General features: G+C 43.1%; 1 protein-coding gene across 1 annotated transcript; it reads left to right on the top strand.

Annotated features, from left to right (window-relative positions):
• The first annotated feature begins 30 nt into the window (after window positions 1-30).
• LOC112945639 (cystine/glutamate transporter-like) lies at window positions 31-14,555 on the top strand. The gene is made up of 13 exons (XM_026037275.1): window positions 31-418; window positions 499-765; window positions 3,740-3,866; window positions 4,639-4,754; window positions 5,028-5,153; window positions 6,988-7,087; window positions 7,177-7,221; window positions 7,411-7,534; window positions 7,853-7,956; window positions 9,811-9,907; window positions 10,719-10,868; window positions 12,971-13,145; window positions 14,023-14,555. Exons 2-13 carry the CDS (start codon window positions 570-572, stop codon window positions 14,085-14,087), a joined length of 1,425 nt encoding a protein of 474 aa, XP_025893060.1. The 5' UTR covers window positions 31-418; window positions 499-569; the 3' UTR covers window positions 14,088-14,555.
• The last annotated feature ends 611 nt before the right edge of the window (window positions 14,556-15,166 follow it).

Here is a 15,166-nt window from a genome sequence, read left to right as displayed (position 1 = left end):
AAAAAAAAAAAAAAAGAAAGAAAGAAAAAAGTCACTTTAGAGAAAAAAATAATCACATTCAATTCAGAGACCTCCAAGGTCTTGATTCTTTAGTTTGCAGATTGAACTCTTAGAGGATGTTCCCTGCTGATATCAATGTTCACCCAAGTTTGAACGGCCTAAATTAACCCTAACCAGATCAGTTTTAGTCTGGGCTGCAAACGTATCTTTGGGCATCAAAGCTACATTTGGGAATTGTTTCCCARAGTTTGGCACCCAACCTGTAGTGTTCTGTGTTCCTTGCCAGAACCAGGTAGCAGTCCCTCTGAGGAACAGTGCCAATGTAGGAGATCATGCCGAGTGTGTGTAAATGCAACTGTATTTTGTTTGTACTGTGCATCCAATAGCTGAGGAGAATAGATTCAACAGATCTCAACAGGTTGCTGAGAAAAATCTTATCCAGAAAAAAAAATGAAAAATAAAGACACCCAAATCCCTAACTCTTCCCTTCTGTTACAGGTCAGCATTGTGGATGCCTTTGGAGACCCTAACTTCTGAATGTGTGAGCTTCTCCTAAGATCAGAAGAGCCATGGGGAAAGACAAGAAAGAAGAGGAGCCTGTATTTCTGAGGAAAAAGATTACCTTGCTGAGGGCTTTCTCACTTCTTATTGGCAGCATGGTTGGCAGTGGCATCTTTATCTCCCCCAAAGGCGTACTGAAAAATTCTGGCAATGTGGGCTTCTCCTTGGTTGTTTGGTTTGCCTGTGGGCTTCTCTCCATGTTCGGTGAGTGGTGAATTTTTGTCAGCTTTTGCTTAAGCTTCTGGGAGAGGAGGGGAGACTGGGGTTTTTTTTTTTCATTTAAAAGTTAGGAGCAGAATAGGAGCAAAAATTCCCTCCTTCTAACTCAGCAGAAACAAAGATCCAACAAACCTTGGGGCTAGACCTCGATCTAAGAGTCTTCTGCAAAAAACGATTCTCTTCTAGTTTCTGAGAACCCCAGCACACTGTGATTTGTGAATTTGAAATTATATGCAARTCTGGGGCAAGTAGGCTGAAGTGACTACAGACCTAGATAGTGGGATCTGCTGGGAGAGTCTGGGAAAAAGTATGGGAGTTGACTCTTGATCATGTGGAAATGAGATTGCATGAAATAAAAGGCACCTGCTAGAATGAAGGCTCTGCAGAGCTTTTCATTTACGCTGTGAAAAGGACAAGAAGTTGCAGTGAGGGAAGCCTTCTCAGCTGATAAGGTCAGGGAAGCACAAGAGCACAAGATTTCTGTAGGAGCTGCAGAACCTGTGGCAATAATGGGTAAATGGGTATCTGCCAGAAATGCTTTGGCTAAATCTGATCTGTCTTGGAGCAAGCAGACAGAGTAGATGATTCTTGACAGCTCTGCTCAGCTCTGCTTTCTTTGCRTTACACTTTTCTTAATTTTGTGGCAAACATCATCAGTCTTTTTCCTTTTTATTATGAAGGATGGATTTTTTGATTACAGCTTAGCATTCRAGTTCTGAAATAACATGACTCTTAAAATTGCCGTTGCTAAAATATGTGGCTTTTAGTTTCTGTCTTTCCTTAATTGTTTAAAAGCACCTTCTCAGAAATGCTGTATAGGTGCTGTTGAATACTCAYCCTGCACATCTTGCAGGACTACTGGATTTCTTAGAACTTTGGGGAGATATCTGATATTTATTTCTGTGCATGACCTTAAACTTGTTCTTCTTTCATAACTTAAAAAAAAAAAAAGGAAAAAAGATACAGTCTATGAAAAAACACTCTATTCTAGTTATGTACACATGGGAGCACTTTAGAAAGCAGCAATTGGGACGCTCAATTGTTAACCTGGCAACAATTGTAGTTCTTCCTCTTAGCATATGTGTCCCAGCATTTCATGTCTTCGCACATGCTGTTCCATGTAGGCCTCATTTACTGTACATGTGGGATGCAGCCTATGTGCGATTCTTTGGAGTACGGTATATTTTACTTAAGGAAAATCTTAAAACATAACGTGAGCGCCGTGTTTCTTTTAGCTGAGCAGAGCAATAAATTATGAGGCATGTGCTGGTCACGGAGCCAAGCCTCTGTGCTTGGAAAGGTTTCTCTCTCCATTACATCCTTTGACAGTATCTCCTGGTGGGGCTTTGGGAGTTTCTTTGTCAAGTTACTGCATTTTGTAACTGAATTATTGGTTTGTTCATCACTTTAATCAGCTTGACGACCTTCCTTGATCATTTTTTTTTCTGGTACTTTTCTTAGTGTTTTAACAAGGACCTGCTTTCTTTTATATATATATATATATTTTTTTTTTTCCTTTGAGCATGGCATTTATACAAGTCCCACAGCCTCAGTTGAGCAAAGCACTTAAATGCATGCATGAAGCCTGTAAATACACCCACTGGAATAAATGGGAGGAGGTGTCTGCCTCTGCACAAGGCCTCGCATGGGAGTTCAGCATAAATTTTCCGAGAGAGAGGCTGGAAAAATGGGAGTCCTCACCATTAACATTACCCGGACATGGCAGGAGCTCTGCAGGACCTGGGAGAATGGCCTCATTGCTGACAGGCTTCTCTGCTGTCTCCTCGGGCCCTGGCTGTGGCTCCAGCCCTCCTCGCTTTCTGCTTTTCCTTTTTGTGCCAAAGGACAAGGAGGAGAGGCCGTGGGTGACCCAGGGGAGGCAGGACCCCCATGCAGACCCCTTGGGATGGCACCCAGTGCGAGCGACCTGCAGGGTGCAAGCAAGTGGAGCACGCGGCGTGCAGTGACGTGTTTTCTCATTCCTTTCGGGGAACAAAGGATGTTTAAGACAGCAGTGGGATCCCGTGTAGGCAAGGTTTGAGACTTAGATGTGTTCAGATGGCATAATGAATTCCTATGCACAGAAAAACAGATGGGACTTTATTTTTTGGCTCTAGTAGAAAGCAGTATAATGGTTTCTATCAATTTGCTTGAAAATTTTAAGCTGCCTTCTCAAACATGCCACTTGTAGGGCCACATTTTGTTCTGCCTAGATGTAGAGGCAGGGAGGTGGTGAAGATTTGTTGCAAAGACAGGAGTGGGAGGCTCTCAAATCTGTTGTCACACTTTTGTGTGAGGAGGTGAGCACATGGGAGGAGAAACACTGAACTTCTTTCTTAGAAGTTTCCTATGCTGCATGGTGTTTTGTTTTGTCTTTTGTGGTAATTCTTTCTTCTAAGAGGTCTTTCTAGGTCTTTTGTCCAGGTATCTTTGAGTGAAGAAAGAAATTTATCCTAAGGATAAGGACACAGGAACAGGTTCATGGTCAAAAATGTAATTTAAATGATCAGTTAAATCACTGCCTGTCAGCTGAGCTGCTATAAACCACATTCTAAGCACAACTTGGTAACCACTGTTATCGTAACCTCATTATGAGGACAGGTGAAAGAACCTGAACCTCCCAGAGCTTTTTTAAGGAAGACTTTTGTAGTTCAATGTAAATTTTTCTTTCACACATTTCTTTTCAGATAAACTTCTGTGGAAAAGTTATATCATTATTCAGAAAACATAGAATTTATTTTGATAGAAAAATGAACTTACTTTAAAACACTGTAATATAAAAACAGGAAAGAAAAATGGCTGTACTTTTCAAACTCCAAATCTAAAACTCCACTTTTTTTCTCTGTTTACTTTACTACTTATTTTAAACAATTTAAAATTTAAAATGTCAAATCTTGAATAGTTGCACAGAGATGCACTGGGTGATTTATTTGATTCGTTTCTACCTGAACTTTTCCAGGTGCCTTGAGTTATGCAGAGCTTGGAACGAGAATCACCAAGTCTGGAGGACATTATATTTATATACTGGAGACTCTAGGGCCTCTGCCAAGTTTCTTATTTTTGTGGGCAGAGTTTTTTGCTATCAGGTAAGACATTTTGTTAGTTTGTTTGCCTTTTGCTAGCTGCTGTGAAGACTTATGGTGTCAGTTAGCAATCTAGAGGTTTTTTTYCAGAGGAAAAGGTAGAAACAATATTAATTACTTGTAAATGTTTTCAGTGATGAAAGGAACAAGACAAAATCAGTCTGACAATCAGTGGTCAATRTAATCTGTACTTGAAAAATCTTCCTTTTCTGCCCTGGCAACTGATATCCTCCAAGGGCTGTGATACTTTTCAGTGACTGAAAATAGATGACAGTTTTATTTCTAAACTTCTGTTTTTATTTCTAAACTTCCTCAAATTCTCCTGTGAAGAAAACTTTCTGGCTTAGCCTTGAGTTAAATAAGAGTTTAGAAAACTGTAAGTAACTTTTATTTATGTATGTATTTATTTCTTAAATTATTTACCTAAAAGAAGAAGAAGAAAACTCTCCGCTCACAATAACCTGCCTCCTCTGTGTAAGCTGAGACGAAGCAGGACATGTGAACCACGCTGTATTGCTCRGTGTGACTAATCTCAACTTCTGCTCTTCATTGAGCAAATAATTAAGCTTTTTACGGTGTGTGATTCTAAGCCATTTTCTGAAAAAAAGCTGTGAAGGGCCCTGTACCATAAAGCATCATCTGTGCGGGAGAGCAGGATTCAGTTGGGTGGGGAATCTTTTCTCCATGTTTCCTGAGTTTTGGGGCAGTTTTTCCTCATGCTGTATTTTTTGATCTTGTGACCATTGTGTGGTGTTTATTTGGATTCCCTTGCCAGGCCTGCCAACAGTGCTGTGGTGTCCTTGGCGTTTGGGCGTTACTTGCTGGAGCCCTTTTTTGCCCCCTGCGTGGCTCCTCTGCCTGCTGTGAAGCTTGTGTCTCTCCTAGGATACTGTGAGTACAAACCTCGGATCTGGTGGCCCTTCTAGGAACCTCTCTGCCATGGGCCCGAGGTGTTGGTCGGGTGTTACCATGTGGGAGCCCTGCAGGATTGGGACCCCACGTTACCTCCCCCCGTCACCCAAAACTTCCCAATCCAGGGCACTTGTGTAAGGCCCCTCTATTTGTGAGGAAGGGAAAATGGGCCTGCAGACATCCACCCCTGTGACCAGCATTCGAGTGGTAAGGAAGGAGGCGAGGGTTGTACCAATGTGGTCTCCTCTCCAGACATGGTTCTCACCCTGAACTCCTGGAGCGTCACCTGGAGCGCCCGGGTGCAGACAGCTCTCTCCATCGTCAAACTCATGGCCCTTGGGCTCATCATCGTGCCGGGGATGACACTTCTGGCCCAAGGTAGGTGTTCTCTGTGTGGCTGAAGCAGGGAGGGTACTTGGTTGAACCTCTCGTGGACAGTAACATAGTAAACTCRTAGCTGACCTGTGTCAGCTCTGTGCTTGCATTCAGAGGAAACAAACAGCCTGTCAGTGGTATCTTCTGGGAGTGATACCCAGAGCATTGGCTTTGATCCAAGCCTTATTTCATATAAAAGCCCATGGCATTCACACTCATGGGATGAAGCCCGTTCCGTCTTGATGCTTTTACCTTCCTCTGCAGAGGACACAACAAAGGCACTAGGCTGAACACTCGTGTTTCTTTCTGATGTCTGAGCCTGGCGTCTTTGAACATGCAAAAATCCCCTCAGGCTGGCAGCACATCTGAACTGACGGACAGCCCTGCAGCTAGAAATCTTGTGCCGTTATTGTTAGGAATGCCTTCGAATGGCAATCTGGAGCCCTGGCACGCTCCTCTGATGAGGAGGATAAGTGGTGGTGACATCTGGAGAGGGAATTCACTGCGAGGCCCCAATATGACAGGCTGTATTTCATCTTACTCTGGGGGGATTGTAAATCACTCATTAATACACTGTGGACAAATAAATCCTTTTTATGTACCATCACTTATCAGCAGTCATTTCAGAATATAAAAAGCCCAGTAGGCTCACTGCCATCTTTTTTGGTTTAGTTTTCTTCAAATCCTTCTTCCGTCTGACTTCTGCTTCTTTGTTTTTAAATCAAACTTTGCTTTTTTCCTCTTTCCTCCTCTGCCTTTCACCAGTTATGTTCATGCTTTTTCCTCTGCTATTACATTTTCTCCGTCTTCAGACCTGGGCACCTAAGTCTTATCTAAGAGCTCCTTACAGAGGCACCTCAGTAGAAGTGCCTGATTTTCTCCATGTGCTCCATGCCATTTTGTCCATTTCCTGCTGAGGCCCAGCTACGTGAACTCCACACCTCTTACTTCTAAAGAAACACTGAATGAGAATCCATTAGCCCTTTCTCTCTCACTTTCCAAATTTCTTTTTTTTTTGAGTTTGATAAAATGTGGCTTATATCCAAAATCTTGACTTTGATTTTTATTGTACAAACATGGTTTGTAAAACAGACCATTATCTTTCTACTTTTCAGTGCTGGCCCACATTTATTTCAAACAGAACACTTCCCCGAAGATTGGGGGATTTGGTAAAATGAGGACTTTATCTGATTCCCCATCTTTCCCCTCCATCTCTTCAGTTTCTCCTCCTGCCAGGCAGTGCAGAGATGGTGGGAAGAGGTGGTGAGGAAGTGAGTTTTCCTGGAGTGTGGAGGACCAGGGTGGCTCTTCCCGCTCCCTGTGCTCCCTCCTCCAGCGCTCGATTCCCATGCTCTGTTCCTAGTGTGAGGCCGGGGTCAGTGCTCTTGCAGAAGAATCAGGAGGTTGCACAGCAAGAGTCGAATTATCTGCCTCGTTGGCTGCACAACATCAAAAAAGAGCATGCACCCAGCTGCTTGCGTGTGTGTGTGAACCCAGGGAATTAGTTTTGGGCCCAAACAAAGGAAAGGACAACTTAGGTCCACTTGTCTCCATGATCTCCTGTTTCCACAGTAGACCCTGTCTTAAAAAGAACTGTCCACCACCAGCTCCTTTTCTAAAATTTCTCCCATGGCTGGGTGGGAGATGTATTCATTCCCACACTGTTTATGAAGAAAACACATCAACACAGCACTGCAATTTAAAGCAATGAAATTAATCCAAATATCTAACTTCAAAGAAGTCACAAATGTTTTTCCCAGGGCTGGAGAAGAGGTACAAGGGATGTTAACCCTTTCTCATGTTTCCCTGTGCTCTATCCCTTGTCTCTCTCGCATAGGCCACACCGAAAACTTCCAGGATGCTTTTGACAGACAGTCGCTGGTTTTGGATAAGCTGCCCTTGGCTTTTTACGCAGGGATGTTTGCATATTCAGGCTGGTAGGTGAGATCAGAGGGCACTTCAGGGGCAGCAGATTGGTGTTTGAGACAAGATTCAAACTCTCTTCCTATCTTCCTCTACTGTGCAGGTTTCAGACTAGCTTTGTGCGTGAAGAATTGATCAGACCTGAAAGGTAAGGCCAGGAGAAGCACATGGGTCTTATGCTGCCTCTGATGTACCTTACCCTTGCCAAATATTAGAAAATAGTAGGGGAGGAAAAATGTCCCTAAGTTTGCAAAACCACAACCAGTAGCATTCCATAGTGATATGATGAACAACAGAGGGATAACAGCTTTTCTTGTATCTCTCTCCTCTTTTGTAGAAACATCCCACTGGCTGTGATTGTGTCTGTGATCACTGTAATTGTGGGATATATGCTCACCAATGTTTCCTATTACACAGTCCTAGGGGCACAGGATGTTTTGGCTTCTCCAGCTGTTGCTGTGGTGAGTTGTTGCCCCAACTGTAATCTTTCTTCAGCGGGACCAACTTGTACTGAAAGGGTGCGTGCAGCAGGTGTTTAGGAGACGGTTTTCCTAAAGGAATGACCTKCTGCATTGTCAGCTCTCTGGGTTATTGGACAACTGTAACTTCTTTTAATCTTGCCTAGAAGATAATGAAAAGGAACCTGGGGATGACAGTAGAAAAGGCACGATTAATATTCTGATCCTTCAGTGGTGGTTTTTTTTTTCAGTTATTTCTCTTCAATCTGGTGTTAGAAGAGGTTATCACACATTTYTGAAGTAAGTTTGTTCTTCCTGCAGAGTTTTGTGCAGCGAGCCTTCAAAAGTCTTATCTCGGTGCTCCCCGTCCTTGTTGCGCTGTCCTGCTTTGGAACGATGAATGGAGGAATCTTTACATTTTCAAGGTCAGATTTCTAAGAATTTATGACGCTTTTTGCTTACTGAATCAGAGGAGAAAGCATTTTCATATGCCGGGGGAAAGTTACAGCTGTAACCTGTGCAACTGGCTATTCTCTCAATGGCATTTTAGCACTTCTTGGAGAAAAATAGGGYCTTTGACTTCCAAGAGGTCAGCTACAGGACAACCACTGTTGGCTCTTCTTTCCCCTTCTGGACAGGTCTAGACATCAGTATCTCGGGCTGGTTACAAACTGCTTTTTTTAAATAAGGTTTTTTTATCTCCCTCATACCCCCTTCAGTTTAAATCCAAGTGAAATGTCAGTGTTCCTGCTAGACTAGAAACTTTGTTGACCTTGGCAGTTGCTCAGTAAAGTGGAGCCGTTTTCTGTTAGCTCGACTCAGCTGCTCTGCTCCAGGGCAGAGGATCCTTCTGTTCTGAGGATCTCTGGCCAAAGGCAAACTCTCCTGCATGACCTTTGCTTTGAGTTCAGTGAAATGCTACCAGGACCAAGCCATTCCTGAAACAATAGTCCAGGCACAACAAATCATGGTATATGGGTAATAACACCTTTGTTGCAYGGAACAGTATCTTGCTGGCATTACTGGCTTCTAAGCTGCATATTCTAATGGGAGTCTTGAAATTGGAGAGGGACAGAATCCACACAGAAGGTTGCATCTGTCCCGTCCTGAGAAGCTGAGCAAACTCTCTTGAGCCATTTCTTTTTCACAGTTTTGATTGCAAAAGGACTATCAGTTGATATGAATAGGATCTTTTTTTTTTTTTTTTTTTTCCCTAATGCAAGCACTAACGATTTATTTGATCCACTCCCTTCAAGCCCAGTACTAAATGCAGCATGGAGAATCCTTTCCTTCAGCTCCTGTGGGTAGTGAGTCTCTGAACAGCACAGAGGGATCCCTATCATCCTTCTCTCCTGGTGTCATTAACACAGTCACTGCRAAAAGGCCAAATAAAAGGTGATGGGGCCTCCCTGGCTACCAGCCAGGCACACCTCTGCAAAACCACAGAGGCTGCAGTAAAAACAGTTTTATGTCCATGTCCCAGCTGCTTTGGGCTCTGCTCCAGTCCAGCTGATGCTCTGACATGGTACATTTGTGGAGATTAAATCCATGAAATCGGAGGCAGTGCTTCCCCCCAATTGCCCTTTTTYGGGATTCAAGGGAGGGATGGAGGCAGGAGCTCTCTGCTGCCACTTTGTAGCCAGCCTGTGTGTTGCTGGCTTCTGTGCAGCACACTAAGCCCTCTTTTCCAGATGATGTCCAGAGACGTGAAAATCTCATCACTTGAGAAAAATTATTTATTTTAAAAATAAATATATATTTTATTCCTAGTCCGCAGCCGCTACCTGGGCCTCCTGTGTCTTGAGCCCAGTGCCCTGTTGTTGTGGGCATCAAAGGTGACAACTCCTTCATAAATTCAGCAGTCTCCCTTATAATARCTTGAGCTTTGTGAGCCCTTTACTTCCTACAGAAAGGCTAATTCTTTCTCTGCTGGCGAGACACTTTCCTGCTTCTGTTTCTAGGCAGAAGTCGTTCGTGGTCAATTTGGTCTCTGCTAGTGGTCCACGCAAGGGGATGCTGCTAGTGACGCCACTGGTGGGTGCTACACTGCACAGAACTAACTGGTACTGGGAGAACTATGAGAATTCAATCTTGTTTTTCTTATTTTTTTCCCAAATCTCCCTCAAAGGTGAAACTAAGGACAGAATTGTGACCTTAGAAAGCAGTCCATTGCTGGTGCTGGTGGGGTATAGTGGTCTTGGATCAGTCCAGCAACTGATCTTTTCGTTTTATAGCGTGGATGTGGGATGCTGGAATGCAGGGCTCCTTTTTCCCCCTAGGACCCTTTTTGTGGCCTCAAGAGAAGGACAGTGGCCTCCTCTCTTCTCTATGATCCATATTCGAAGGCATACACCTCTTCCTGCTGTCATGCTAATGGTAAGAAGGTCTGAATGTTTGACTTGCTCTGTTCTAGCAGTGTTGGCTTTGCAGCATTTTTTTTTTTTTTCTGGCAATCTGCAAAGTCTGGAAAAACTAATGACTTTTAAAGGCAGCTGAGACACTCTCTCAGCCACTGAAAAATAACAAAGTTGGAATACTGGCCCGGGCTACAAATTAGGAAAAAGCACCTGTACCCACTGCTGGTCTCTGTACCCACTGCTGGTCTCTGTACCCACTGCTGGTCTCTGTACCCACTGCTGGTCTCTGTACCCACTGCTTCATTGGCTCCTCGTTCACGGTCTTGAACACATTCTTTAAATGTGTTGTTCCTATCATCTGTCACAGTTACTGCTTGAAACTGCTATCTTACGAAAACGCCTCTTCCAGCCTTTGGGTATTTGTGAAACTGAAATTCCAGGGTGTGGTGGAAACACACTTTCCCTTTGTTTACAACCACAACTTGTGGAAGAGAGATTACATTGTACCTCATGTGGCATTTCTCTATCCCAAAGCCCCAGTGCTCCTTGATTACTGCTGATTGTCTGCTGCTTTAATTGCCAAGGATGCATGTCCCCGAAGATGCTGTTGATCTCCATGGCTGCTTTCTGTAGCACGTGGTGATTGTGTGCTTAGGCCTTTTACCATAAGCCTATGGTCTGTTTTGTAAAGCTTATATCTGAGCTACTGGGGCTGTGAAGTAGTTGCCTGTGATTGCAAGGGGACTCGAAGAGATGATTCATATTACACTTCACATTCTGAGGTCTGTGGCAAGGCTTTAATGACTGTATTTCATCTTCACAATGCTCAGTTCCCTTTGGTTACTGCCATGGTGTGTATCGGAGATATCTACCATCTATTGAACTTCTTCAGCTTTTCCCGATGGCTCTTCATAGGATTAGCCACCCTTGGGCTCATTGTCCATCGCTGCCGCCACCCAGAGCTGCAGAGCCCATTCAAGGTAACGCTGGGCACTTTGTACAGGCCACGAGTATGTAAGTCATCATGTTTTGCTTCCTCTGTCTTGCTTTCTCTTGCTTATTGAGCATTGGAGTAATACATGGCCATGATTGCATTTAGACACTGAGGGGTCTCTATCCCTATTGCACAGTAAGCTGAACTGGGAAGCTCTTGGGCTTGGCCAGCTAGACAACTGCCTAGGTATGTAAAACCAGTTCTACATGGTGCATTAACAACCATAGTTATAAGACGGCAGCTGTGTTTCCTATAATAGCTTTGAGTGCAGGATTTACTGTGCAGGCACAGCCTTCCTGCATGTAAGTGATCCTCTCACAGATGGTCCCCTCATGTTGGCAGGAGCAGGTGCTGGAGCACCTTTCCCAGCCCCTGCTGCACTCTGGGCACCTTTTCCACTGCCAGATGATCTGCAGAAGGTATCTGGCTGGGCCTCTGCTCGGGTCATGCAGGATTTGTGCCTTTTTCACAGTGTGCCCATGCAGGGCTTCTGGCTGGTTCCTGCAGAGGAATCCTCTGGACAACCAACTGTGGAGAAACTTGGGAAAACCGAATGCTTTTCATGCCTTCCAGGACTACTCCCCACGAAGGGACAGACCTGATGTTTAATCTCTGGTATTTTTTCTTCCTCGTCTTTGCTGAAGACAGTTTTTGGCAGAGACCGGSAAAGGTCAAGGTCTCTCCTGTATAGATTTTACATAAGTTTTCTTTTTTTCCTTTCATAACAGGCTGCTCAGAGCCTATATTAATGTATTMGCGAGCAGCACTGATGATGCTTTCAGTTTTTGTCATTTTGCCTCATTTTGTTTTGGACCGAGATTTAGGGTTTTAACAGTTTCCAAAAGTAGATTGAAAGAGTGAGGAAAACTCTGACATTTGGTSAGTAGCATTGTTTTTTTTCCCCCTCCTTCTCCCCAGTTTTTATTGTCACTTCTTGACTTGAACAGTTAGCTGCAAAAAAGAACTGCATGAATGTGAGGTGTACATGTGCTGCTCTCTAGTGGTCAAAACCATTTTTTTTTTTCTTTTTACGTCCTATTTATATAGAATAAATTGTAAAGCAAATATAAGTCATTCTGCCAGTACTTTTTTTTTCCTTTTAAACTTAAAAACATTATACTTAAAATAGTAATTAAAAACAGATAAGAGAGAAGCACTGTCCTCACACAGCTCTCAAGCAGCTGTGCTGTATGAACATGTTTGTGTTGGGGATSCTGGAAGGAAGGGAGGGAGCTCCGCTCCCACTGAGCTGCTCTGCTGGAAAGACAGAGCAGCGAGAGCCTGAGAGCTGGAAAGCAGTCCGGGCTTGAGCAGCTCCGCACAGTCAGCATCCAAAACAGGATTTTTTCAAATCCTATTTTTCAACCTTCAAATGAGGTTGTCCTCTGGGGTGAAATCAGGATGTCCTTGTATCAGTTATGGTTGAAGAGAACTTGTCYGAGGCTGAATCCCCAGCCTAAGGAAATATTTCACAGTTTTATTATTTTATTGCGGTCTTCCAATTTGTTCTTCAAATACACCAGATGAGCTGGATCATCTGGTAGTGCTGAGGTGCTGAGAGTTACTTCAGTCTTTCATCAGATTGTTAGTGAAAATCCTATTCTTGCTCCTAGTGCTATAGAGGTAGAGAGTCTGGTTCATCCTGATTTAGCCACTATAAATCCCAGGAAAGATGGAGGCTGGTCAAAAAGAATCTTTAACATTACGACTAAATAACAGTTGATTTCAAATGACTTGCTGTGCTGTTCTAATTGTCAGCTTTTCCACTAGCAACTGCCACAAATGGCAAGCTTTGGTACATGCATGGGCATGCTGGTGCAGTACGTTCAGAGAGCAGCGGGGTATGGTTGGCTTCCTCCTCCTGTTCATGGCTCGCTGCGAGCGAGGAAAAGTTGATACCCCGAGGAAATGGAGAGGGATGCAGACCTCACCAAGAGGAGATGCCACATYGGGCTGCCCTTCCTGGGATTAAAGGATGTGTGAAAGGGGCATTAAGACAGACCAGTGAATAGCGTATGCTGGTACATATGAATGCCAATTTGTGAGGCTGGTTAGTCTTACCTAAGTCATCTGTGCTCTTTTCTCCAGGTTCCCCTGTTCATTCCTGTCTCCTTTACCATCATCTGCCTCTTCACAGTGGGAATGTCTTTCTACTCAGACCCTGTAAACATTAGCATTGGATGCACCATGGTTCTAAGTGGTTTTCCAGTCTACTACCTCGTAGTCCGCAGGCAAATGTCGGATCGCTGCCGAAGCCTCTTTTGTGAGTATGCATTTGCCTTGACGTATTCTGGGCCTAAACACACTCAAGGATGTGTTTCCAGGGTCCATCACTGATACAAACTGTTCCCTGAGCAAAAGACCTAGTGAAAACCAAATTATGAATCCTACCACCCCTGCAATGCTATTCCCATGATASAACCTCTGTGGCTGAAGAGAGTGTGGTGGTGGGTAGTGTGGTGGGTGGCTGGAGGTCCAATGGGTACCAACATGGGTACAGCCTGGTTGTGGATATATGGATCGGCCACTCTGCTGTTTTGCCTCAGAAAAGGTAGGGCTGAGATCTACCAAGTGGGGGGAATGGAGAGGCTTGCTCAGGGTTACGATGTCTCTGTCAAATTTAGTTGAGGTTGAGCAGCAAGATCAAAGTTTGCTATGGAGAGACTGATAGGCAGAGGCAACAATCCCATGCACAAACAAGTATGCTGAAAAGTCAGCGAAAGCACTACTAGGAAAAGATCTATCCACTGATGCAACATGCTGATATTTTCCTTYTTTGTTCTTGGCTAGCAGCACGAATCTGGGCACAGAGGCAGGTGTGTAAACARGGTATATGTCCTACCCATGCAATACCCAGCATAGATTTGTTTTAGATGTGTCCTCAGTGATATAGGTACAATTATTTACCCTCAAATAAAAGTCTAATCTTTATTTATGATTTCAATTACAAACATTGACTTCTTTCAGTCTGATGTGGGCCTGAGACCTGTCAATAATGGGAGAATAGAAGAAGTGAGAAAAGAAACAGATCACGGGATCTGCTCACATAGAAAGCTCCATCCATCAGAGCTGATGCTCTGATTTGCAGTCATAGCTCAAGTTATCCTCCAAACTAAACTTTCTTCCTTTTTCCCCTGCAGATTATCTCACGCACAAACTGCAGTTATTACTGGAAGTAGTCCAGCAAGAAATCAAGACTTATTGAAGAAACCATCACAGCTTAAAGAAGATAAAATCTACTTATTCCAATTCTGATACCTTTGATCCTACCAAAAGCAGGTCATGCTCTCAGTCTTTTAATCACTGCAAATAAAGAAGAGCCTCAGCCAAAACTTTGCTGGAAGTGTTCCCAAGCTTGCCTTTTGGGATCTGGAGGAGTGTGCTGCATCTGCTTTTATACACATATATATTTTTAGCAGATCAATCTAGTGCGTTGAAATAAGCTTTCTTTACCTCAAGAGAGTATTTAAAACCAAGATCCTAACTTTGCAGCTTACATCATTTACTGAGGACTGGGCTATTATTTTTAAATTTCCTAACCTGGCAAATAGGGGAAGCCTATTCCAGAATTTAAGGAGGTGAAACACATGAAAGCCAAATACAGCCTTCAAGAAGAAACGTTGTAGTAGTCATTTGAACTGGTGCTGTGCACAAGCATTATAAAGGCAAGTCAGCATGGAGAAACAAAATTAGAAATAAGATAAATTAATTAGAAAAGTGTGAGGAGAATGAAATTTCATTTAGCAGAAAATGCAGATTCAGATTAATGAAAAGATATTTGGAAATCGTTTGAAATTCTAATCATTAATAATGTAAGTCAGAATGTTTTACTTTGAGCAGTATGTGAGTAGAGTAGGTTTATTTACATTTTAAAAAACTTTCATTTTGAATATTACTTTTAAAAAATAACACTTCAAAATCTACAAACACTTAAAAAAAAATTAGCTAAACACCCACAAGACTGTGGCAAAATGTATTCTCCCTTTCTTTCCTTCCCCTCCCCAAAACCTGAATACAACCCGTGAAACTGAAGTCTCAGATTTTGGTCCAGCTGCAGCTTTCCTTAAATTCGTCAGAATCTTCAACGAAATTTTGACAGATTCTTTACTAAGTTCATTTTTTGGTGCAGTAAGAAGGCATGCAAAACTTCAAGCATGAGCTTTATTTTAAATCTGTTGGCAAATGGTCTCCTGAGTGTATAGATGATCACTTGAACTATCGACTAAAGAAAGGTTTCCATTATTAAATTATTTCAAGTTTCATTATTAACGCTGCAAACTTATG

Source organism: Nothoprocta perdicaria, unplaced genomic scaffold, assembly GCF_003342845.1.
Source record: "Nothoprocta perdicaria isolate Ctin4 unplaced genomic scaffold, notPer1 scaffold_195, whole genome shotgun sequence".
Taxonomy (NCBI): domain Eukaryota; kingdom Metazoa; phylum Chordata; class Aves; order Tinamiformes; family Tinamidae; genus Nothoprocta; species Nothoprocta perdicaria.
The sequence above is the reverse complement of the archived record's forward strand: the minus strand, read 5'-3'. Positions and strand labels throughout refer to the sequence as shown.